Raw genomic sequence first — 25070 nt, 5'->3', positions numbered from 1 at the left:
TGAGAGAATGAGGATGGAAAGGCCTGGATTCATAGAATGTTAACAAGGCCCAGAATAATTGTTTAATCTTATAATAGATTACTTTATATGATGTTTGCTACAAAACTAATAATTAGGTTAAGTTTATAAGCACTGCAATTTGATATTTTAAATTGGTCCCCATCTTAATACTCCCTTGTGACTGGAACAAGGGAAACTGTCTTTGTAGTTTTATACATTATATCATGATTTACACTTTCCCAGAATAAATGCATAATTATGCACTTCTAAGCTGAAGTTTTATGTACAAAGCAAGAATTGTACCTATGCAAACTTTCTGACACAGGACACGTCTTCCACAGAGTTACAAGTGTTTCTTTCCAGTATCTGGTTCTGCTCTGTGCTTCAGAAGCATTGCAGGACCTGTTTGCTGAAGTGTCTGCTGGTTTTGTCTAGCATGGGACCAAAAAACCAGTTGACACAGTTATTTGGTTTGGAGAATGACAGTAGAATTCATGCCCATCAGAATCTCCCTTAAATCAGGAATAGTTACATAAAAATGATGGCTTTGGAGGGAGAATGATAGGTATGGTGGCAGTTGTAACATTTATTATCTAGAGCTACGAGCTTTTTTCCATTCATAAGCATTACGTTTCAATAGATCCTAATTCAGAAGGAGAAGAAACTTGGAGAACAAGCTCTTTCAGAGAGCAGGAGGTTCGACTAAAAAGCCCCCAGAAACATAAAATCCTAGATGTCCCCTGAAGACATTAAAAAATGATAGTGATGGTGAAGTTACATCACTGGGAAAATTACTTACCAGCGCCTCAGCATCAACAAGCGTGGAAATAAACCTGCTACTTTTTTCCGTGTACACATTTCAGTTCTAAGTATTGCATTCTGCGTAACAGTAAAGGCTGTGGGTTTAGTATATGTAACAGCTGAACGCTGTTGCATATTCAGCTGCAGGTATGGGTGTGTATGGAGCACTCACCTTACTTTGCATGCATGGTCAATTTGGTGACAAAAGTATCCTCTGAGCCACCTTCAGCACAGTAGAACTAAAGACTCTCAAATCTTAAATCTAAATTAAAACTAGGAAGATATCTACTACTGGAAACTATGTCACAAAGCATGTATTCCATATTTGACTAACTTATTCTGATGTGATAGTATTTATTTTTCAAATTACTGAATACAGACATAATTTCAGAGTTGAGTTAGATAACTATTGAGTTGAGTAGAATGTGACAGAAAAGTTGATAGTAGAAAATAAATTTTGGATTTGTTTTAAATAGACACATGGAAGATAAGTTCTAGTTCTGGCTTCTAAGCAGGTAAGCAGATGCAGAGAGAAGTACTTCATACAGGCACCTGTACTGGAAAGATCACATTTTTGCATAAAGAAGATTTTCTACAAAGAAGATACTGTTTTATATAAAGAAGATATATTTGGGCCAAACTGTTCTAGTACCTTTAGCAAAAGCAAGAAAAAAAATTGATTTAAAGGCTTTCACGTACTTCAGGAACACTTCTGAATCTACTTCTTAATAAGTACAGTTCTTAGAGACAAATTAAAAACTTTCAAAGAAAGGTTTACCTTAGAAATCAGAGGCTTTAGGGAAAGAGTGAGAGCCATCTGGTGTGAAGATCTTACACTTTCAGATTTAGTTCTGCATGGAATTTTAGCTGTTTATAAAGAGTTGAGAAAGTAGGTTTACAAAGCAGCGATGGCTGGAATCAGGGTAATCTAGGTTAAAAAAAAAATCAATTACACATTTTTATTGAGGATACTGAGCATGCAATAACCTCAACCATCTCACTTGTAAGAGGGCACAGAAATGGGAAGAACTGAAGAATCTTGCAGAACTTCTACTTAAATTGGTGTAAAAAAAAGAATCTGATAAACCTGGTTCTAAAAAAAATTTGCAGTGAGGACTTTTAGTTAATTACTGAGTTTGAATTACAGCTCAAAACTAGCTCTGATATCACACAGCCAAGTTACGCTGGATCTGACTAGTATGAAAGGAGCAGTGTGAGAAAAAGCTGTAGGAAGCTCTGGCCAAGGGTTTGACAGCTTAGGAGCTGCAATGAAGCCTGGGCCTTGGCTTTGATCTTTGCCTGCGCTATGCCTGGGTTCAGCCTTGTACTTCGCTGATCCCAGCCTTGTCTTGCTGACCTGACTTCTTGGCTTGTCCTTAGACACACCTCATTATTACAGATACGTGTGGCGATCATTGAGCTATTGGGTGCAACATCACTAGACCAGTTTTCTTCTTGCTCAGGTACTATGGGATTATGACCCTTGTCAGTACGCTCCCTGCCCGGCCCTGTGCCTCGGTTTTGCCCTGGGCTCCTGGCTCCCCCTTTCTTGTGGAGTGATCTGCTCTTTTATACCCTGACAGTATGGTCAGTCCCTCCTTGGAAGAGGTGTCCAGGTAAACACCTCATATTCTGGAAAATTTCTTATGAAACTTATGTCTTCTTTCCTTGTGATGGTGAAGGAAGACTCTGAAGAATGTTATTATTACACTTTTTCTTGTCACCTTCATAATTCTGCTCTGCTGCAGTATCTGTGAAGAAATATTTGAAGTCAGCTATTCAGAACTCAAAACACACTGGACTCTACTGTGAGTGTGCTATGTGCCTAAAAGTTTCACATTTCATCGTGAAGCATGTTTCAACAAAAATCTTAGAAGTCATAGGAATTTAAAAAATCTGCAGGTTCAGATTCCTCATTTTTCAGGACGTGAGATTATTAGCATTTGCAGTACATGGCCATGCAATTGATTCTTTCTAGTATTTCAAACCTAGGATATAGTCTTTACTTTGGCACTCTATACTTGTAAGAAAAAGGCAAGAAATTAGTTTAAATCTGTCCATATGCTCTGGGTGGACTATTTAGTGCACGGATGATAGAGTTTTTATTTTTTTCTTTTTTTTTAATTTTTTTAATATTTCAGACAGTACCTTCATTTTATTAGAGATATACTGTTAAGGGAAAAAGGGTACTAAAATGATGGAGTACTTTCAGATAATCATAGATTATGGCTTCACAGCTATCCATGATGAACACTCTGCTTAGGCAGTTTAATGTTACCTTCCTGCTGTGTCAGACAGATCAAAAGATTCATTTCTTGTGAGAAACCTTGAGAGATCTGAATCCCAGCTTCCTCTCCATGAAAGAATGCTGAAAAGAGAATAGTAGCAGTAAGATAATTCTGATTAAAGTTGACTCTGAGTAGGTACTTTGAGAAATTTTGTCAAAAGCCGTGTAAGTACTTGATAAATCATACACAGATCTATCTGTAGGCTACAGTAACGAGGCATAGTAAATCAGAGGGAAAGTCGGTTTTCATCTCTTTCAAAGAGATGCTTCCTGCCGTACTGAGGCAAATCTCCTGAAGTAACTTGGCTCTTTACACTGAAATCCTGCTGTGCAGTCAGCTGAGCTGAGGGTATTCTTAGGGCAGTTAATATGCATGTCAGTATAATGCAGCTGCTCTACATTATACAAGTAGGACAGACTAGAGTTGCTAGAAGTCACCAGGTTATTTCTTGTTTGGAGTGGTGCTGCTTAATACTTGCCAGGAGATATTTCTGCCTTTTTTTGTCTCATCATTTACAAAACAAAACAAGAGAGAGGAAGAACCCTCCAGAATGGCTCTTTCAGTTGGGTGGGAGTCACACTGACTCCTGTGATTACCAAACTGAAAACTGTTTCAGATGCTGGCAGCCCAGGATTTCTGCATCTCCACTTCAGCTGGATATGTATGGAATAGGGACGTACCTTTATTTTGTCAAATTTGAGTTACTTTAAAAATTTCTAGTGTTTAAAATAAAAGCAGAAAGTTCACTCTAACCAGAAAAGTTTTTTATTATAAAATAAACCTATAAAAACCTGATGACAAAATGCAGTTTCTGTGTTTTGTTCTTGCTGTCCTTCACAGTAGATCTGCAAAGCTAAGCTGCAGGAAGGGACCGTAAAGGATTGGAATAGTAAAAGCAAGGATTTTTCAGCTTTTGTTCCTCAGGACATAGCTGCTCTTTCTAACTACTTACCTAAAATTGTATTTTCTCAGACCATTTTTTCACAATGAACTCTCTCTCTTACCTGTAGTTCTGTAGAACTGTTACAAGTTTGTTTCATCTGACAGAAATACAGTTCTGAATTTATACCACATATAACCGTGATGACTTGGCTTCCTTCTCCTTAGTTGTCCAAGACAGGTACAGTGGGCCATTCTTTTCTCTAGAAACCCCTGGGTTCATATTCCTATTACATTGCTTAATTTGCATGTTAATTCCATCTTGATTGATTTCCCTGCATATCACTGCTTTTTTAAGAGTGAACATCATAGAATTAACTAGGTTGAAAAAGACCTTTAAGATCATCAAGTCCAAAGATCATCATGAAAGTCCAAGATCATTATCATTACAGGTCATATGAGAAGTATTTCCAACTTTGCTTTGCAGTTTTGTAGAAATTATTCATTAAATACTACTGATACACTAGGCATTCAAAGTACCTTTCTAAATTGCCTTCTGCTCACTTTTGGAACTAGAACCATAGTAGCTCTGGCTTAAAAGCCAGCATTACTAATTAGTCATTGTGAACCAGACCTCTTTCAGAAGCATGTCTAAATATGTCAGATTTCTTTGGCCCCAAATATACAACCTTAGGATACATCAGTATAAAATACACATTCAGGGTTTATTGCTTCACCTCCATAACTAGGATCTTTAGCTACAAATACCTATTTTAATTGTCAAGTAGTGCAGATTTTACCAACAGCATAAATTATGTCTTACTATATTCACTCATACAAATGTTACCTTTATAAGACATCTTCTGGGTTGGTGCATGAGAAGCTCAGCATCTAGATGCGACTGATACATGGTGTATCTATCCTACATAGGTAGTACTCTTAAACCTATCACTAGGAAAACAAACCAAGAAATTATCACACAACACAATGTAGAGTCCTTCTTGTAAACATTAATGCTAGCGATACAAAGACAGCTTAGTTAATATTATACTAGTAGCATCTGGGAATGATGCGAGGACATTAGGTATGCAACTAGTGTTTCAAAGCGTGTACTATTAGCATCTCAAACAAGGCACTTACAAAGAGTGTAATTGGATAGCTGATGAATTGAGAATGCTTCCTCACAATTTCTTTGATTTGCCTTTCTTCCATATAGTCTCTTTGGTCTTCCTTTGGATTTAGGATAATCTTTGTTCTACAGCCATGAGGTTCCTCTTGAATGAAATCTGAGAGTTTTAATGGCAGCACAAATGGACAAATAGCAAGCTTTTTCTGAAATTAAGAGTTAATATAATTGTAATATGAAATTCTTAATCATCACTGACTACCTGATGATGGTGAACTGGTGCTTCATACTTAATTCTGTGCTCCCAACAAATGCAACAACTACAGCAATTACACCATTTCAGTGTGTATTTCCCCCAACTTTCAAAACCCTCACAGGAATTTATCATGTTTAAACTTTTTCTTTAAATGTAATACATACTAAAAAATGAAATGCAGCAGTGGAGCTGTATTGTGTGATACCAACCTCACTCTCTTGCTTTATAAAGTTCAGTCATTCCCCAGCCAGGGCAAATTTGCTGCTAAAGTTAGATACTATTATATCAGATTGTGCACCTGTGCTCCCACTGCTGTCCTGCAGTGTGTTCACTTGACATTAGCTAGCCTTGAATTGAAGGTGACATACAAACTGCCTATTCTTTTGTTTTGTGAGCATGGTCACATTGCAATCAGGTAGGCAGAGAAGCTGCTGACCCCAAATTGACCAGTCCTGGAGACACCAGCACGAGCAATATTTCTATAAAAGCTCCACTGCTGGACGTCACAGTAGTAACGGGGTCAGCTTTGGTCATCCTGTGCCTGAATCCATGATGGAGTACAATTGTGTTCATTGGGTCAGTCATTCCCAGGATCCAGCTTGTTTGGATCAGTCACGGCCTTGAGTATGATTTTGTCCAGAGACCACAACAGAAGGCTTAAGCATTCTCAGGATATACTTAAGAATTCAGGCAGTGTTTACTGGCTGAATCACATTAATGGCTAGATTGCTTGCAGCCAATGAGTTGTAAACGGGCTCCCTCAGAAAGGTTTTCTTGCTGGAATAGACAGTGTTGATGAGGAACTATTTCAGCCTGGAAGGCAAGAGTCTTCTCCTCTGCATCCATGGGTTGATCTTCAGTTTGCACAGATTCAGTGTTAATAAGGGTAAATATAGCTGAACCCTTTCTGCATGTGTATTTATACACACACACTTGACTGTAGTATATGGCTTTTTAAACAAAAAGTAGAAGTAATTTTGGATATACATATTGAGAGTGAAGGACAGAAGATATTGTTTCAGATGTATCATTAATACTCCAATGTATATTTTGGATTTTTGCTTCTCTCTGATTTCTAATTTCTTGCTTAAGATGAAGATAGCATAGGATGAATAATGGTTTAATCAAGAGGAAATTAGTAGGTTTTTTAATGTAGTCAGGTTAGACTATTATAAAGCAAGAAAAGTCATCACAAGATTTGATTTATTATCATTAATTAACTTTCTGTGTACATTCTGGGACATCCCAGAGTTTAAATTTTACAGTTATGACAAAATAACAAAATACAAAGACTGGAGATTCTCACTGTCCTTTACCTGAAAGGCTATCTGTATAGGTACACCCCGAGGTAATGATTTAATTTTAAGAATAAGCTTGAAATTTCTCTGGGAGAATAAGAGATATTTGCTTAGTGTGTATAATGGTGAGACTAATATGGACTTGCTTATAATCCATTCAAGTCAGAATAATACTGCAAGGCAACACATTTTATTGAAGGGAAGTGTTGTAGAGTCCCTTCTGTTGATCATTTAATGGTAACCAAGTCTGAAAACACCTAAAGATGTAGAGTTCCTGTTTAAGATACGCTCATATTTAATGTTCCTATTTAAGTTATGTTTAAACAGCGCTCTTTATTCATCTGTTTTGAATAAAGACCATGAGAGCCTTGTGTCTCACTATTAGCTGGTTTTATTTTGCCCACAGTTGTCTCCTGTCACAGCTGTGGGAAAGAGAGAAGACAAGAAACAGAATAAATTTTAGTTTAGAGTGACTAGAAAGATTATGATAAGATTATGTTTGAATTTTCCAAAGGGAAGTGATGGAAAGAAACACACTGTAGCCACATTTCAGCTTACCTTAGCAGAGCAACTAATCTTCATCAGCTAAGTCTGGCAGTAAAAGAATCACTGTCATCACTCATCTTTCTGCAGAATTTACTCTATCTAGGTAACCTTCAAACCAAGCTTTTTTTTTAAAAATCAGCCATTACTCGATATAGACATGCAGCAGAAGGAGAGTAGAGAGAAACTGATCAAGACTTCTTAGGCATGAAGCAAGTCAAGACAGACGCTGAGGGTGTATTACTTTGACATACCAAAGGCTGACTGGGTTTGCTAACCCATATGTTAGAGGCAAGCAGCCTGCTCATTTGTTTAGAAACTATGATCCTGATCCTGTACTTCAAAAGAGCTTTTATAATCATTTATCCTTGCAGAAGGTAAGTAAAATGGTACCTATTCAAAATAGCGTTGACTTATATTGATATTGCAGAAGTACAGATGATAAGGCTAAATTTAGAGAAGCACAGAGGGTTCGAGGTTGGAAGGAACCTCTGGCAGTCATCTCATCCAACCCGTCTGCTCCAGCAGGGCCACCTAGAGCAAGTTGTCCGTGACTATGTCCACTAACAGCTGCCCTGAAATGAACTCATTGAAGGGTGACATCCCTTTGCAGTTACACAAACTGGAATCACAGCCCTCTCAGAAAGAATTTTAAAGCTAAATGTTCCGCAGGAGCAGCTGATTCTGCCTCTCACACATGGCCTCTCCTCAAAGAACACTGAAGAACAGAAATGCTCTCTTTGTGAACGGGGCTGTTTGGCTAAAGTGCTTTAATGGACTCTTCATGATTTTGAATGCAAATGAAGATAGTAGCACCCTAACTCGTAAGATTAATCCATTAAAGCAAAGGAGAAGCTTAGAAACTATGTTACTAATACACTAATGAGGATTCCTCCTTGGTGCTTGCACTACTGCTGCAGTGGGCAAAGGGAGGAATATGGGTCTCTCTGTGTGCCCTGCTACCCATCTAAGAGCTGGGACATGAGTTCAGCATGAAGCCTCTCTAGTTTGCAATGCTGTTAGAATTCACCAGATGGGGCTAATAAAGCAAATATAAATATTCTCTATAGAAGTTATACTGAACAAATATAGATAGGTAGAGAGAGCAACATATATTTGTACATATGGCATAGAAGTTTGAAACTTTTTTTTGTAAGTTAACCCCCTCAATGAGTCCGTTATTTATAATAGAAACTTTGTTTCAATAATTTGCTATGAACTGTATGCTTAACTGTTCAACCATTCACCACCCCCCCAGAAATCAACAGCTGTCTCAGGAAATCTGCAGGTTAGATTAGGCTTTTTTTTTTTTTTTAAATCTCTAAACAACCCATATACATAAAAATGGAAGAGTATATACATTGTCTTCCATTTCTAGATATTATGCTTTTTTCTGTGGTTAAATAAAAATACAAATAAAACTTATAAAAATTAGTTTAAGCATATAAAAGTGTATGGCTTTCCCTTTTCATGTGGTACATGGATACAGAGACTGATCCTGTCTCCTAAGTCCACCTCCCAGATTTAGTTTCATGTAGAGACTCTGAATATATTGAGACATTGCAGTAAGTTTTAGTTAGCTGGTTTTTGAAACAGGCAATTCCTGCATGCCAGTGCATCTGTCAGATGTCCTCATCTGCGTCAGATGGCTGAATCAGGAAGTTAGTATCCGAAAATTGAAAGTTCTTGCCCATGAAAGATGTCAGACTAATGCTCTCTATTAACAACCAATTCTATCATTATTGCTATCAAAGGTGACGAAAATACATTAAGATTTAGTATGTATCTACCTTATATTTGATGTTAGCATGTTATTCCTACTTATGAAAAAAAAGAGTAAATAAATAGACATCAGATGTATTTAACACAACAGCTATTGGAAAATGACATTAATCATGTTACCCTTAGCACTTGGTCATAGAAAGATGGAGGCAAAAGACAGGGAATGGCACACCATTACTGACTACCTGATTACTGGTAAGTATATGTTACATAAGAATACATTCTATGAGCTGGATAAGGATGATAGTTTCAGGTAAACCAAAAAAGCAGGGACCCAAGAGCCTACTCTGCATAGGTAATCTTCAAACCACACTTTTCTTTAGTAATCCCATCATCTGCTTTATATGTGCAGCAAGAGAGGTAGAGATAAAATAAACAAGTCTCATTAGACATGGAAGAAGTCAGACTTCCAGTTAGACAGGCAGTTAGACTGAGAGCTGGTAATTTTTTATGATGAATGAATTTTTTTGTGTGATGAAATTATAATGTGTATATGATAACATAAGAATACATGCGTCATATCAGTAAATCCCCATTCTCCTCAGCCAACCTCTCTTTTGTCTTGTAGATGACAAAATCCCTATAATGAAAAAGGCTTTGGTGGAAAATTTGTATTGGGAAGTTTTGTCTAAATAGTTACATAGTTCCACTCACTAATCTTCCAGCTCCTAGGTATGAGTAAGCTCTGGACACTAGATGGATGGCAAAGACTTGTGAATTTAACTTGTGCCCTTCTTGACTTACAAACCAAAGTCATAAGCGTGACCATAATGATGACCATAATGAAGCCAGCAGATAATTCAGAAAAATAAGCTCTCCTTTCTTTAAATGTGCAATGATTCTACTAGTGCTGAACGAACAGCCTGTACTATGCAGTATCCAAAGCTCCTGTACATCAATGAGCTTATAGAGACTCAGAAAAAATCTCATTAGAAGATCATTTATCTAAAACTTTAATGCTTCATCTGAAACAATTTGCAGACAGTCATTCCAGCCATGGAACTGAAATTATACTTATTACACTGATGGAGAATCTCCTCCTATGACTAGACAGAAAACAGCCACTCTTCTGAAGCTCTCTGCAACATCTTTGAGATAATATTGCCTCATGTGAGAAAGGTGATAAGGCAATGTAGAATGTGCTAACAAGTTTTATGTTTCTCTTTGAGAAATACACCAAAGCAACAGAGAAGGATCTCACCATTAGTTAGGTAGATGACCAGAAGGAGACTGAGGAACCTAGGATAAATTTAAGACATCCATAAACATACCTCTCAAGTGCAAAATATTCAGAGGCTCTCAATTCACCTTTTAGACCTTACTCCTTTAAGCTGGTAATGCTTCCCTTTCCTTGGCTGTTAAAGTCTGTTCTTTCCAAGGACACCTTTCTCAGCTTGCTTTATTTCCTGTTCTGCTTAGAAAGTCTTAAAACACACGATGGCAACAACTCTGCTCGCATGGATGGCTCTTAACTGTTACACCAAGTACAGGTTGCTTGGCTGACCTGTAACACCTATCAATAACCATGTATTATCATAACACAATAACCACAAGCTTCCCAATGAAAACCAGCTCAATTAAATAGCTGATTATGACAGAAGATAAAATAATTTTGAAGCATTTATGTACTGAATCTTTTGTTGCTTAAGTTACAAACACGTAAGAGTCTACTGAAGACTGCAGTTTAGGCGTGTTCTCAGCCTTCTCGATGGCACTACATTCTCACACTGCAGCACTGATAAGCATCACCAGCTAGAAATTCCAGTTTTGTAAGAAACTCAATCATTGCTGCTGGCCAACAGTCAGACCTTACTAATTCACAGGTTTCTCATTCCTCACATGGGTTACAGCAGTACTGTGTATGCATGTCTTCCATATTTAGGGAGTTTTGAGAAGTACATAATGCTGTAGTACATCTTAGAAACACAAGCTATTTGTAGACGTATCAAAACCAATCTGTCTGGTTTCCATATAATTTAAATTAAATTCATTATCTCAGTCTTATCTTCAGAGAACATAATTTCCAGGACAGCTACAGCTTCAAGATAAGCACTGTATTGACAAGAACAGCACTTTCACTATGGAGGTATGGTCGTCTGTTCCAGAGGCAACTTAGAGAGAGCTGATTGCAAACAGCAAAATGAAGCCTTCCAAACATACAACAGAATTCACTGTCATCCAATCCCAACTGCAAAGCAGACTTCTTTTCCTTGTCTTCTTCAATCCAAATGTCTGTTTTGTAAAAATACCCATTTATTTTTAAGTAATAACCCTCCCCAACTATGAAAACAAAATGTTTCACACGCTCTTGCTCTGGAGGAGGGATGAGAGTACAAACAACATGCAATGTATTCTAGCATAGCAGAAAGTTGGTAACAGCCTTTCATTTTGTAATACACATCATAATGCATTATCTTATGTATTTAGTGTTAAATGTATGTAGTGGTTAAGAAAAGATTCTTAATGCAAATAAAGTGCTATGAAACTAAGCCATAAACAATATTTTCTCATGATGAAAGCAAGTTAGAAGTACTTTAAAGTCCATCTAAGTCATTGGAAACAGATTTCCAACACTGCAATTATTTTTCTTTTCCCCATATTAAATGGAACTTGCATGCCATTCCCCCCACCAGCACCAATCTTTCGAGCGGTTCAGATGTGTCGCTTACATATCTTTCTATGCCTCTTGCCTGTTAGTAATTCACACATATTCATGATTTGTTAAAATTTGACACATTGCAGAGTTTTTGACTTTTCTGACTCTTAAGCCACACACTAAATTTAATGTGTGGCTTAATTAGACTCATTTAGTCACACACTAAATGCCTAAACTGGTTTTGGCATCAGAAGTCCAAGCAAGACTTGTCAGACTTAACTATAGTTGACAGACACTACAAAGATGGTCTCCTAGTTTCTGTGTCACAATCTGCAGGCAGTGCACACCAGAATAGATACTGTTTGCATGATGGAATATGGGTGTAGTCACCATCCTCTCTGGTAAAAACATCACTAAGATCGGTTGTTGCACTTTTCGGCAAGTAACAGATGGCATTCAAATTAAAGCAGAGAAAAGTTTTGTTGATAACTGTACTTGTATTGCCTAAGTTTTAAGGCTGCAGTTTCTCTGTGGCCAGCAAAAGCACAACACTACATCCTGAAAAGCTGCAGGACCAATTTATGCCCTGCATATATCAATCTCAAAGGACCACATTACTTTATTAATGTTTTATTGTTCACTCAGGTATTAATGAGTGAATTTTGCTCATGTCCATTTTTCAATTAGCCAAAACATTTGTGAGAAGCAAAGGCATGATGCAGCAGGGATTCTGACTGACCTGTATTTACTGGTTACAGTGCATAGAAAACAGCACATCTGGCAGCGTCCTCATGGGATCATTTCAGAACTATCATCTTTGGTTAGCTTGAAACAGAAAAATTTACGAGTGGTGCAGAGAATTTTTTCAGAAGGCTTATCTCTGTAATCTCCTTTTCCCATTCTTTAACCAAGTATTTGATGACTATTGGTGGTGGTGCTGTACAATAGTGTTCTTGTGACTTGCAGCTGTGTTTTTCAAATGAATGTTTGTGTTGGATTCTCAGTGGAATCTCTCAGCAGCTTCTATTGATGTTTCTTGGTAAATGTTAAACACTGCATCAATTCTTCGACTTTCTGCATCACCATATACTGCTGATAGCCAGGTACTTGTTAGCTTTGTTTATTCTTTGGATCACACTCATTCCATTAGTGACAGACAGCCTGCTGTGGTTTCAGTACAATTTGCATTCCACATGGTTCCTCTAACGAAGTTGCCTGCTTTGTTCTTCAAAGTGATCTACCCAGTGTTGTCAGTGCGTAATGAATAAGACATAGTGAGTATGCCTGCTTAGAGTAATATTATTATGATTATAAAGAGATTCTTGCATTTCCTGCTCTTCTTTTGGTGACTGAAAACATTCTTCCTTCTCTCTGGAAGTCCATTCATGAAATTTCCACATGAAAGAACCACATTCGGTACAATTCTTAATATAATTGCAGGTCTGCTCACCTACTTCATGTGCTTTCAGGAGATTATCAATACCATCTAGCAAGGCTGGCTGATAACTTGACAAAATCTATTGGTTATTATTGATTGTCTTTAATCTTAAGAATTTCAAGGAAGGCTTCAATACCTGGCTGCCTTTTGGAAGTTTGATTAGCTTGTATTTGTACAGGTATTTACTCAGACACATATTCTACTCTGCATGAGTTAACCTGGAGATCTTTGGCCGTTTCATGTGTCTCAGCTACCTTGTACTAATATTTTGATGGTCAGCAGCAAGAGAGTATTAAGCTGCAAACTAAATCTCTTTGGAACTAAACTGATTTGAAATTAAATCCCTTTAACGCCCTGGAGTCTGAATGGACTTCCATGGTTGAGCTGACCTAGCAGTAAGAAAAGAAGGTCCTGCTTCCCTCCAGCTCAGTTGTGCATTCCTGTCCCCGCGCTTACACAGTCCACGTTTTTTATTTGACTCTATTAATTTCACATTTGCAGGGAGTTTAATTCTCTATGCATTTATCTTTCAGAAATGGCTCATTATGGGCCAGATGAGCACTGCTGCTTGGGAGGGAAGTAGCAGCAGCAGATAGTCACAGTCAAGAAAGAAGAGAGCAGGACAATGCCTTTGGTAGCAGCTGCATTAGAGCAACACAGCTACAGCATGAAACTATACCTTGAAAGCGTGCTTTTACTGTTAATATGATGATCTAACTCTCTGCTGCTTGTCTTCCCCTAGTTGCACATTCCCAAGTCCTTCCTTATTTTGACCCTGGCAATTCTGTGATGAGTGGATCAGTCTTGTTGCTGATCAAGTTTGCTTACCCGAGAACCTGTAATTTCTTTGTGTTAGTTTTCAAGTGGATCTGACTCACCCTTTGGTTCCATGGTTACTAGAACTGATACAAGGTAGATAATGGAGGTATGTACCTAACGATGGAGGCCAAACCCTTACAGTTGGAGATCAGTCAACCATGAGGCTGTAGTTAGTCAAGCTCTTCAAGCTGAAACTGCTGCCAAAAGACACAGTCCTGCCTGTGCCCAGTGAAAATAATCTTTCCAACCCTACACCACTTCCACCTGACATTGATTTGGTTCGCTGTGCAACACAGCTGCCTGTACAGTTGCACGGTGATCAGAACAATGAAGTGAGTTATCTGACAACCAGTTTTTCAGGTTAACATTTCAGGTCACCTCCCCACCCTGGCTCTGCCTGCAGCGGGCAGCTGGCGGTGGTGCAGAGCTGGAGGAATGCCGGTACTGTCTTCTTCAGGGGCAGCGTGGGCTTGACATGAAGCGCCAAAGCACGGCTGCACACTCGTATTTGCTGTTTCTTAACCGCTTCACCCGCGGGACGCTCCCAGAGGGGTTTAGCAGCCCCGCCCGACCAGGCTGTCAGGCGCTGGCAGAGCCCCGGCACCAACGTGTGGAAGAACCAGCCCATGAACTGAGGCGCCGCCTCAGCCTGACCTCTCACCCGGGAACCACCAGCTCTCCACGAGCGGCACTGCCCCAGCGCACGCCGACACCGCCGGCTCCAGCGCGGCCCCTCAGGCGGTGCCGGTTACGCCCTCACCCCACGCACCGCCCACGTCCTGAGGCGACGGGTCCCTGCGGGCCCACACCCGCCAGCCGCAGCCCGAGCCCCCGCTGTCCCCTGCTCCTCCGCGCCCCACCGCCACGTTGAGCGACCCCCGCCCCACGGTGGCGTGCCCCGCCCTCCCCCGCGAGGGCCCACCCAAGGGCAGGCGGCCCGGCGCGTGCGCAGAGGCGCAGTAAACAGGCGCCGCCGCTCCTCCCCCTTACGCCGTTTGCGTGGCCGCCTCCGCGCACGGCCGTGCGAGCGCCGGCGGCGGCGGCGGTTGCGCAGTGGCTCTACATCCGGGCACTGGGGCAGGATGAATGCTCCTTTCCAAGATGGCGGCGGAGGGAGGAGGGAAGGAGATGAACGAGATTAAGACCCAGTTCACCACCCGGGAGGGGCTGTACAAGCTGCTGAGCCATTCGGAGTACAGCCGGCCTAACCGGGTGCCCTTCAACTCGCAGGGCTCCAACCCGGTCCGCGTTTCCTTCGTCAACGTCAACGACCAGAGCGGCAACGGGGACCGGCTCTGCTTCAATGTGGGCCGGGAGCTCTACTTCTACATCTACAAGGGGGTCCGCAAGGTACCGGGACTCGGCCTCTGGGCTGGGGGGGAGTGGCGGGGGGCTGCGCGCCGGGGGTCCGCCGGCCGCCGGAGAGTGTGGGAGCCCCGCCGCGGGAGCTGCGCCGTGGGCGGGGGGCCGAGGCCGCCCCGCCGGGCCGCCCCTCCTCCGGCCCCCTCGCCCCCCGGCGGCCTTGCGCCTGGCAGCTTCTCGGTTGCGGCCCGGTTGTGGCTGGGACTTGAGCCGCTCTCCCGATTAACTGGCCTGCGGCGTAGCGGTTAGGGCAGGGGCAGCGTAGGCCTGCGCTGGACGGCTGTGTGAGGAGACCGGCCCTGGCTCGGTACGAGCGGGCTACGTCAAGTACGGTGTCACCAACGGTAGTTTGTGTGGGGGGGCCCTTTGGAGGGATGCGATTGCTTGGGCTCTCCTTGGCATGCAGCAGTGAAGGTTGGCTTTCCATTGGCAAGGCAACCCTGGGCCTCCTTCACCTGCTGCTTCAGGTTTGAGTTTGCTGAACACTGATGCCTGTCGTGATTATGGTGGTGTCAGTCCCTGCTTCCAGGATCTTTGTAGCTTTGGTTGAATGGCTACAGTATTAACTGTAATTTTAGGCCTTCACTGTGACTTTGAAGTGTGAACTGGTTTTAGGATTGTTTCTAAATGGGAGCAGTGTGATGAGCTGACTTTTACATGTCAGATAATTAACACAGAGAAAGTTGCTTTTACAGGCAAGAACCATTGATGCACTTGAGACAGACTCCTTACCTGTTATCCTTCGATGAAGGACTAACAGAGGATGCATTTGATCTCTCAGGTCACCACATTTAAGAACAAACACTTTCTACTTGTTGTTTCTTAAGGTCCTTGATTTTATGGGATTTAGAGGAGGATTCAGAATTCGTGACTGTGAGTGAACCTGTGTCACTCCTGATACGTGTAAACACAGGTACAATGATTGTCAGTGTTCTATTTTATGTTTCCAAAATTGGGACTCTGCTGCCATAATGTGAGTACTTTGAAATCTTTCTGGTCTTAGCCCACCATTCAGTACGAGATGAAGGCACAGAGAACTAGTGACATACGCAAGGCTGTGCAGGAAGCTTATGCATGAGCAAGGAATTATATCTGAATCTATGATGTTCTAAACTAGTGCCCATTTCACTCCTCTGTATAAAGTGTAAGCACCAACTGGAGAATAAAGGCTATGTGGTTATCTGTTGACTGTGACTTAACAGATCTGATATGTCCTGTATAATTATATGGGAAAATGTGTGTATGGATTTTAGTTTCATCCTTTAATGAATTTTAGTAACCTAGTTTTGTTTTAAATAGTACTTGGACAATAGTTTCTTTCAGAATGCGATATTTTTTATCAACCAGTATTTGCTATTTATAAGGAGCTGCTGTGTTTACTATTTGTAAGGTATTCTGGGTGGCAATTATCTCTGAAAATCTATATCTAAATTATTAGCATGTTTGGATTCTGATATCTTGTGTTCATTTTTTCCATACAAAGTAACTGCAGAGTTCTCTCACTAAGATTGCAGAGCAGGCCTTTATGTAGTTTAGTAATGGTACATGTGATTCTTGCAAGTTGTCTTAGTCATCTCTTGCTACACTTCTAAAAAATAAAAACTAAAGCCTGGAACTTAATTAAAAATAGGGAACTGAATAACTTTTTCAAATTATAAAATCGTTTTGAGTGTGATTTTTTTTTTTTTTTTTTTTTTTTTTTTTGTAAGATGCTAAAGCTGTTGGTGTGATACATAGTAACTGGGAAAATTTTTTTTGTCAGATTGTTAACTTGAGAGCTTTGAGGCATACCTGTCAGAGTGTTGAATATTTTTCTCTCCAAGTAATATAAAACATACACATTGTTAGAACAGAATTAATTTCAATGGCCTTTTACAGTGTTAGCGATTTAAAATACAGCGTATATTCTGTATGTGTAATACATTAGTAAAGTGAACCTAGAGAAAGAGCTGAAATAGATTGAAACGCACTTAAGTGCTCTAAATGGGAATGGGGAAGATGGTCTGTCTTAAGCTTGTAATACTTGCTGCTTTAGAATTTATTCTGAAACTATTCAGTTGCAAGTCATTGCTTTTTCTGTGTGCAAAGTTGACATAGGAACAAGCTGACAGTCTTTCAACTGATTATTTGAGCTTTTCAGAATCAAAAGGTATATCTTGTGGCTATCATAAAAGGGAGAGAGCTGTTGTCTAAATTGACAGTATGTGATTCTGTATTTGTCCTTTTAAGGACAAACTATCAAACTCTGCATGCCATCCTGGTCTTGGGGGCAGGAGGAGAGAGGAACTTCATCTGTTGAAGACCAAGCTATTTGGGATCCGCTGCATAATACATATGCTAATAACTCAAGCCTTAACTGTTGGTTCGTAATTATCTAAGTCTCCCTTAAAAAATTTCTCTAATTACTTTAATTGTCAATTTCACGAAGTCATATTAGAATATGAGCTGAATTTAATGAGTCTGTGCAGTGTGTACATATCAGGTAGATATGATTTTGCCTTTTTTTACCATTTTAAAGAACCGCTTCTTTTCTTGCTAAGGAAATGTTATATTTTTTCTAAAATGAGTGAAAGAACCACCAGGACTTTATTTTAAGTGATGATAGCTGTTGGATATTGAGATAATTCTTGCATTGGTAATCCATTGCAGATCAGTACACATGAAGTAAGAGTCACACTTAAGCCATGAACGACACTTAAGAATAAATAATGTAATGTTGAGTAAAAGATGTCACTTGAAGGGACACTTCTTGAAATCAATAATGCTAAGATTATTCTTCTAGTTTCCCTTAAATCCTAAATACGTTGCATCTGCAACATTAATATGTAAGTCATCCTTTAAAGTAGACTGCTAATGTGTGTTCTATTTAAGATATTTAACCTATATAAAGAAAAAAATATTTCTGGTAATGTTCCTCTAACCTTGATCCTTCTTCCACAAAACTTGGTTGAAAAGTTTTGTCTAATGTCCAGGACAGTGGTGTGGAGATTGGAGTAGTCATAAACAGTGATAATAGTTTGATAGAGAGACAAGAGAGAGCTAGGGACAGCAGTTCAGGCTGCCTTTAGAGACTTTTTGAAGTAAAAAGGTATTTTCTCCCAACTTTGTTCTTTGCCTCTTTAAAAAAGAAGTTGAATTTTTACTGTTTCATGCTTCCATGTTACCAGTCAACTTTACCATTGCTATGAAACATTACCATGTTCCCATGTTTTCTGTGTCATAGAAAGCACATCAATTATGAGCCAGTGCATTGTTGTTTTTATAATAAAACCTAGGCAGCAATCTTTGTGTTAATAAGGCAATGCTGACCTCCAGAAAACTGCTGCTTTCTGACTTGGATCCACAGGGGAAAAAAAAAAGCAACCTAAAAATCTATAGTTTAGTCAGGAGAGATTAAACTGTGATAGACTATCTGGTTGCTTTACTTACTTACATATGTATATGATTATTCTCAACTACACTGTCAGTGGGGTTTCCCTTTCAGTCCTCCTTAACTTTGGTTTTAAGGTTAGGTGTGGACAGTGATCTCTTGTTAAACAGAAGAGGTAAATTTTCATAAACTCAAATGATCTAGTGACAGCTGAAAATGATGGTTTAGCAGTATAGTATCCTCTTGGCAGTGTGCTCCTATCTCCTTGTTGTGTTTGGCAGTGCTCAGCCTCTGGTTGAGCTAGTTCAGCTTGCTAAACCAGCAGCAAAGTACCTGCTGTTTTTCTGGGTAGATATTCTTTTCATTTGGTGAGTTGAACTGCCTCATCTTGGGGTCAGATATTAGCAGGCACAGTGAGAGCAAAGAAGGGGCTGGTTTGGGGTGAGAAGAAGGAAGAAAGCTACCCCCTTCAGTGACCTGAGCTGTCAGGTCAGATCCCCTGCCTTATGAGGTATCTCCTGAATAAAGCCTTTACTTCAGCCTTAAGTCAGATTTAGAGGATCTGTTTGCATGGGATTGTTGATTTAATTTTGACTGAGAGTTGTAGGTGTTAAAGGAAGCCCTTTTTATTATTTCAGGAGTTTACTTCTTCATGGAGTAGGGTTATAAGGTAATAATTCAAAAATTATTGCTCAAACTGTGATGCATTGATGCTTTGGATGGGTTTTCTTTTCCTGTAGCCCCAAATCAGGAGTGAGGGCTGTTCCTTGATTCTTGCTTATGAGACAGTCTTGGGGTACTTAAATATGGTTTGTGGCTAGCTTTGCAAAATCACTTATTAATTGATTAATTGGGCGGGAAAAGGAGAGTACTATCTCATCTGCCTTTCCTTAGGAATGACAAGGCTTTCTAGATTGCTGTTGACAGTAACTATCAAACCTGTTTCCCTTTCTACTAGAAAGCTAGTGCATTTTCCTGTAAGAAATTTTGTGGGTATTAATTAATGTGTTATTCTCTGCAAGTTAGTCTGCAACTATCACTACAATAGAGTCATATACAGGTACATATTAGCAGTAATGTTGCATTGTACACAGTCTTAGTTTTTATGTAGTGTATTGGGAAGATTAAGAGATTTTAATGTGTAGTTTAGCTTTTATGTTAAACTTTTTGCATTGTATTTAAATTCTGGCTACCTGCTCTCTTTGTTAACGTGTGGCAGACCTCCTAACATTGGTTGTTTAATATTTTGGAACTTCTTCCTCGTGAAAAGAGGCTTTGTCTTTAGTTCTACTTCCTCCTCCCCCTGCTCCAGCTCCACACACCCCCCCCCCCTCCAGCTACCTAAAGCAGCAGTCAGTCAATAATTGTAGAATATTATACCATACTGTAATGGTGTTGGAGTAGAAGCATATGTAGGTGATAAGCTCGGGTTGGCAGAGGCATGAAGGGCAGAATCTGTTGACTGTCTTTTTAACCTTACATTGAGCAAATGGCTTAAAAGTGATTATATTTGTGCTAAGATGAAAGTAATCTCATATCTCAACTTCTTTTATTAAGAATTGGCAGCCCCTGGTTATGAGTAAAAATACTGATGATATGTAGGGTTCCTTCCTTTGCAGTTCTTTAAATTACCTTTTTTATTTTTGTCTTGATATTGGAGTCTTTGTCCAGTTGAGAAGTATTATCCTTGGTGGTGATTTTCATTCTGTAGACTGTTCAGCTAGGATCTTGTTGCAACAGCAGAATGATAATGGGTGGCATTTGTTGTTGTGCTTAATATATTGCTCTGGGAAGGGTAGTGCGAGACAGTTCTAGGTAGGAAGCTGGAATCTGTGGAGCAAACCAGCAAATTTTCTAAAGATGTGGTGGGAAGGTGAGTTTATATTACTGTATATTTAGACATCACTAAGCTGTGTCAGGCCTCTGAAAAAGATGCACCTTTTAATAGCAGATACGAGCTATAAAAATGCTGAATTTGTAAGGATCTCTGACAATACGCTTGTTCTGAAGCAGAGGGAAACACAAAAAAACCCACAAAACCAAACAAAACAAACCCCCAAACAAAAAAACAACCAACAAAAAAACCCCACAACCCAACAGCCTGCGTGCAGTTATTTATGCTGGACATAGAAGACATAGAGATTAGTTGATTATTGCCTTTGGCTTTTACATGTTTGAAAACTTGTTAATTTGGCCTCTCACTTTTTTAAGGTTCTTTTAACCTTTCTTCTCAGATCATGAATTCCAAACGTTTGATTGCTCTTTTCTGTACTGGCTTCTGTTAGCTTGCGTTTGTGGTAAACTAGATATATAGTACTTCCACTGCAGATATATAGTACTTCCACTGTGACTTTGGTGCAGAGTAAGGGGCAATTATTGCTTGCTGTGTCTAATATTCTTGCTAACATACTGAATAATGTTGACATTTTTGAATTCTGCTTAGAGTGTTGACTCACTTGGATTGTTTCTTATCATATTGCTACTTTTCTCCATTTTTAATCCATGCTTTGATACTTTTTGTTGTTTGTAAATATCATGTACCATTTTCATTGATTTTTGTTGTATTTAATTTATTAGTGTTTTTATTTCTGATTGTGCTGCATATTGCAAAAAATCCTTCCAGTCTTGATATCATTCACAGATTTGATGTGTACTTTAATGTTAGTGAGAGCTTAAAAACCACACATTACATTTGCTGCTGACCTTTTTCTCTAGTCCAGTTATTTTTTCAGAAGGCTATTAGGTATTTTTGGTGCTTACCTTAGGCAAGTTTACCTTGTGTGCTTTTTCCCCTTTGTCTTAGTGCTTACAGCCTGATCTGTTTCAGTGGTTTTGATACCAAAGAAAGGCTTAGTACTATGATTAGTTGAATTCTACTACAGTGTTCTACATTTAAATATTTATTTATACCAGAATCAAACATCACTATTATTGCGAAAGAGATGACAGGCAAATTGGCTAATGTAAGTACCACAGTAAAGACAGCAGAACTTTTTTTGAAGGTATCTGGTGCCATCCTGCAGGTGAGAAGATATTTTTTTTCTGTGCTGGAGGAGTTTACATAGTCCACATTTTTCAGGTGTGCTGGATGTAATGCTCTGTAAGGCTATTTTGTCCCTCTTCAAAAGGATGCTGTAGATTCTTTTAAATTCCTCTCCCCACCTTCCGCCACCCCCCCCCAGGAAATCCCTTAATTTCTTGCTAAGATTTTGTTTTTTCTCTGTTTTGTAGGTAATCTGTTGGGACTGGATTTGCTAGTAGTACAGATTAGCTGTTGATCTGTGGTTGTGAAGGTATTTAAAAGTCTTGGAAACTTGTTTCAGGTGTTTAATGGATGGGTATACTTACCACCTCGAGTTTTATCGTGTAGATAGATGTTTTCTTTATTAATTCTAGCCAGGCTGTACTGACAAGACACAAATGTTCTGCAGTTTTCTGAAAGGTGGGGTTTTTTGGTAACCTCTTCCTTCCAGTGACACTTCTGAAAGAAATAGTGAAGGGCTAATGTAGATTGCAGGAGTATAGATAGATTTAAGTGTTTAAGAGTTTGTTGTGGAGCTTATATAGAGCAGCTAGGACTAGCTTGGAGAAAGACTGAAGAAAGACTGAAAAGCTGCTTTAAAATGTCACTGTTACACTGTTAAATGTTTCTTGCTGTGGTCGGGAACAAAATATCTGCAATTGACAGAGTTTGCAAGATGGTTATTATCTGAAGCCTGCTTCTGAGTTGTAGGTAGTGGCATTAGTCTGAAGTGCTTTTACTTCTCTTAGCCTGTGTTTTGAGCCTCTATCGCAACTGGTTTGACTTCAGTAAGCTGTTGCAGTATAGCCTCTGAAGGATTGCTCTCTGAGGTAATAGTTCTTTTATCTATGGCTGCATGTTTGGCTGGTAGGTTTGAGAGTGAATACTAAGCTATGCTGGCCAAACCCCCAAACTGGTATGCAGTGTTTTATAAACAGTGAATTTGTGCCGGTTTCTTGTCTTTTTTTTTTTTTCCCCTTTTCCTCCACTGCTGGTATAGTTTGTTCATTGTATGGAAGTGTATGTGTAGTAATACTGTGCTTACATGAATTCAGTTGGGAATTTAGTGTAAAGCCATTAATTGTGGCACTTATTCTTTGCAGATTGACAAAATTTTAGTGACTGTTTCACAGGTGCAAATAATGGTCACTTGTAACAAATGCTTTTGTGTCTGTAGTGAGTTTTGTGGGCCAGCTTTGTCAGATTATTTCCAGAAGTGCTGTGCTTCGTGCTTAAATTACAAGGAGTTTGCATTATGCTTTGACATCCGATAGTCTGCAGAACACTTAAATCGTTAGCCATTAATAGTTAGAGCGTACACTGAGGATGCCTCAAGCTCTAATTAAACGTTGCCTAGACCCATCTCTGAGAGGTTTGAAAGCCATAATTGTCATGTTTGACATTCTAGAATCAAATTTAATGCCCTATTTTGAAGCATTATTGTAGTTCCCTGGCTAAGGGGAACCATCTAAAATACTTTCTTTGAAGGACAGGTTTCCAAAGGCCACTTGCTGTCCAGTTGTTATGACTGTGAGTTGACACGCTTGGACAAATTAGTATTGAAAACAGCGCCGCTGGTGCCTAATAATACCATTATCCTCTTAGAAAGCTTGAGAAAACTAAACAGTAACATTAAATGTGCCATACTGTATGTTGAAGTAATAATATTCTGTTGTGTCCTTCTTGGAAATTGAGTATTTTTTCTTTCCTTACCTCACCCCCCTGTTAAGTCCAAAAGTATACACAGTCCATGTTCTAGTATCTACATCCCTCCAGTTTCTTTCCCTCTGTAACTTAAAATAAAGCAGCTGCTTTTGCTTGTTCTGGCTTCTGTTTGGCAGACTGTTGGTAGACTAGATGTAGCCCTGTAGTCTTTGTGGGCAGGACCACCAGCCGCTACAGTTGAAATCTTTCCAGTGGTAGTGTCAACTTGCACTGGGATTTTTCACTTGCATTATTCCATAAAGCTGTTCATAATGGAATGGTAGATCTCTAATAGGTACTTTCTGCAAATTGATTTCAGTTTTGGTTTACCGACTGTAATCTGTCTTTAATTTCATGAGTTAATCATAAGGTTCTCATGTGGCTGTAATGGTCAAAGAAATACTTTTTTCATTCTGTGTGGGATTAGAACATAGATGTATTAAGCAGTTCTTGGTTTAATAATGCCTCATTTTGTATGCCTAGTGAATCTGAATGCTACTACAGTAGCCTAAATGCTAGTCTAAGCAAGAATGTTAACTTAAAAATGCCCTGGAGTAGGGAGAAAACATTGGATGCTATAGCAATGCTATAGCAAACTTCATTATCCCCAGACTCCTAGGAATAATAATAATAATAGTATTATGTTACAGGAACTTTACATACGTTTTGTCAGGAAAGTAATATCACACTTTGAGAGGTCTCCAGTTTATGGCTTCAGTGCTCCCTTTCAACTAAAGAAAGGGGGAGCTTCGACAACATGAGATGCCAATACATATTGAAACTATCTGTTAAAAATGCACAAGTCTGGTGAAATAAACTGTTGGAACGATGTCTTAAGGACACTTTAACCTGCACAGTCACATAGATAACACAGTAAATCTGAATAGTTGTGCAGATTTTCTTCAGATTAGAGGTGGATATTAGAGCATGACCCTGGTACAAGTTTGAAGCTATCATTGAAGTGAAATTTCAGCAGAAGTTGTTGTAAAGTATTCTTTTTGTCTTGATTTTTCTGCTTTTCTATTAGTTACTGTTAGTTACTCTTATCAGTATCAGAGAAAAACAGTTATTATTTCTTTTTTAAAATCATGTTCATAAGACTTAAATTAAAGTTTAGATGTTTGGATTTGTACAATTTAGTGGTCTAAATAGCAAATACTATCTCTAAAAATCAACTAACTGTATTGTGAAGCCACAGATAGAGGCTTAGTCTGCATTTTCCTTCAAATTTCCACCTTTATTTCCTACTGGGATCGATACAGCAAACAATTAGATTTATTTTTAAGACTGTATACTGCTGTAGCTGCCTTATAGCCCATCTTGCATGTGTCACTATGTGTCAGTTCAAATCATTACTCTATTGTTTATAATTAACTAAAGAATTATTCAGAAAAACTTTAAGTGTGGCTGTTCAGTGTGATATATTGATCCAGGAGTTCTTTCCCCAAACAAGACTTTCAGAAATACAAGGTAGAGCTTGTAAAAGAAAAATGCTTGGGTTCACTAGGGAGTTATTGCTGTTTAATAGTATTAGTGATACATCTCAACAGGTAACTTCTGTGGTCCCTTGTACAGAATAACTTAGGGCTCTGTGTCAGGTACAGTTAGCAAATGCCTGCAAAGTTATAAGATGCTTTTTAAATTTCTGACCTTCCAATAGGTTTGGCAGAATAGATTCTGTGCTAGTGAAGTAACTGTTCAAGTGCAGTTCTATGTTTAAGCCAAAATACAACCTCTATAAATGCATTAGACTGAACTAGGATAGTTAAGATCAGAGTCATCAGCA

At 39.2% G+C, this 25070-nt stretch overlaps 1 protein-coding gene across 10 annotated transcripts in view; it reads left to right on the top strand.

The window, feature by feature from the left end:
* The first annotated feature begins 14818 nt into the window (after positions 1-14818).
* WDR20 (WD repeat domain 20) overlaps positions 14819-25070 on the top strand; it is a 54216-nt gene continuing 43964 nt past the window's right edge. For 8 of the 10 annotated variants that reach the window (XM_030485041.1, XM_030485046.1, XM_030485045.1 and 5 more), the window contains exon 1: positions 14830-15176. In XM_030485041.1, coding sequence (XP_030340901.1) covers positions 14913-15176 — 264 coding nt within the window. In that variant the 5' untranslated portion in view covers positions 14830-14912. Of the gene's footprint in view, positions 15177-16015; positions 16092-25070 lie in introns of all 10 variants that reach the window. The other 2 variants (XM_030485037.1, XM_030485042.1) reach the window with 2 other exon arrangements.

The sequence above is a fragment of the Strigops habroptila genome, chromosome 4 (assembly GCF_004027225.2).
Source record: "Strigops habroptila isolate Jane chromosome 4, bStrHab1.2.pri, whole genome shotgun sequence".
NCBI classification, from domain to species: Eukaryota; Metazoa; Chordata; class Aves; order Psittaciformes; family Psittacidae; genus Strigops; species Strigops habroptila.
This window is presented reverse-complemented; position numbering and strand designations above follow the sequence as displayed.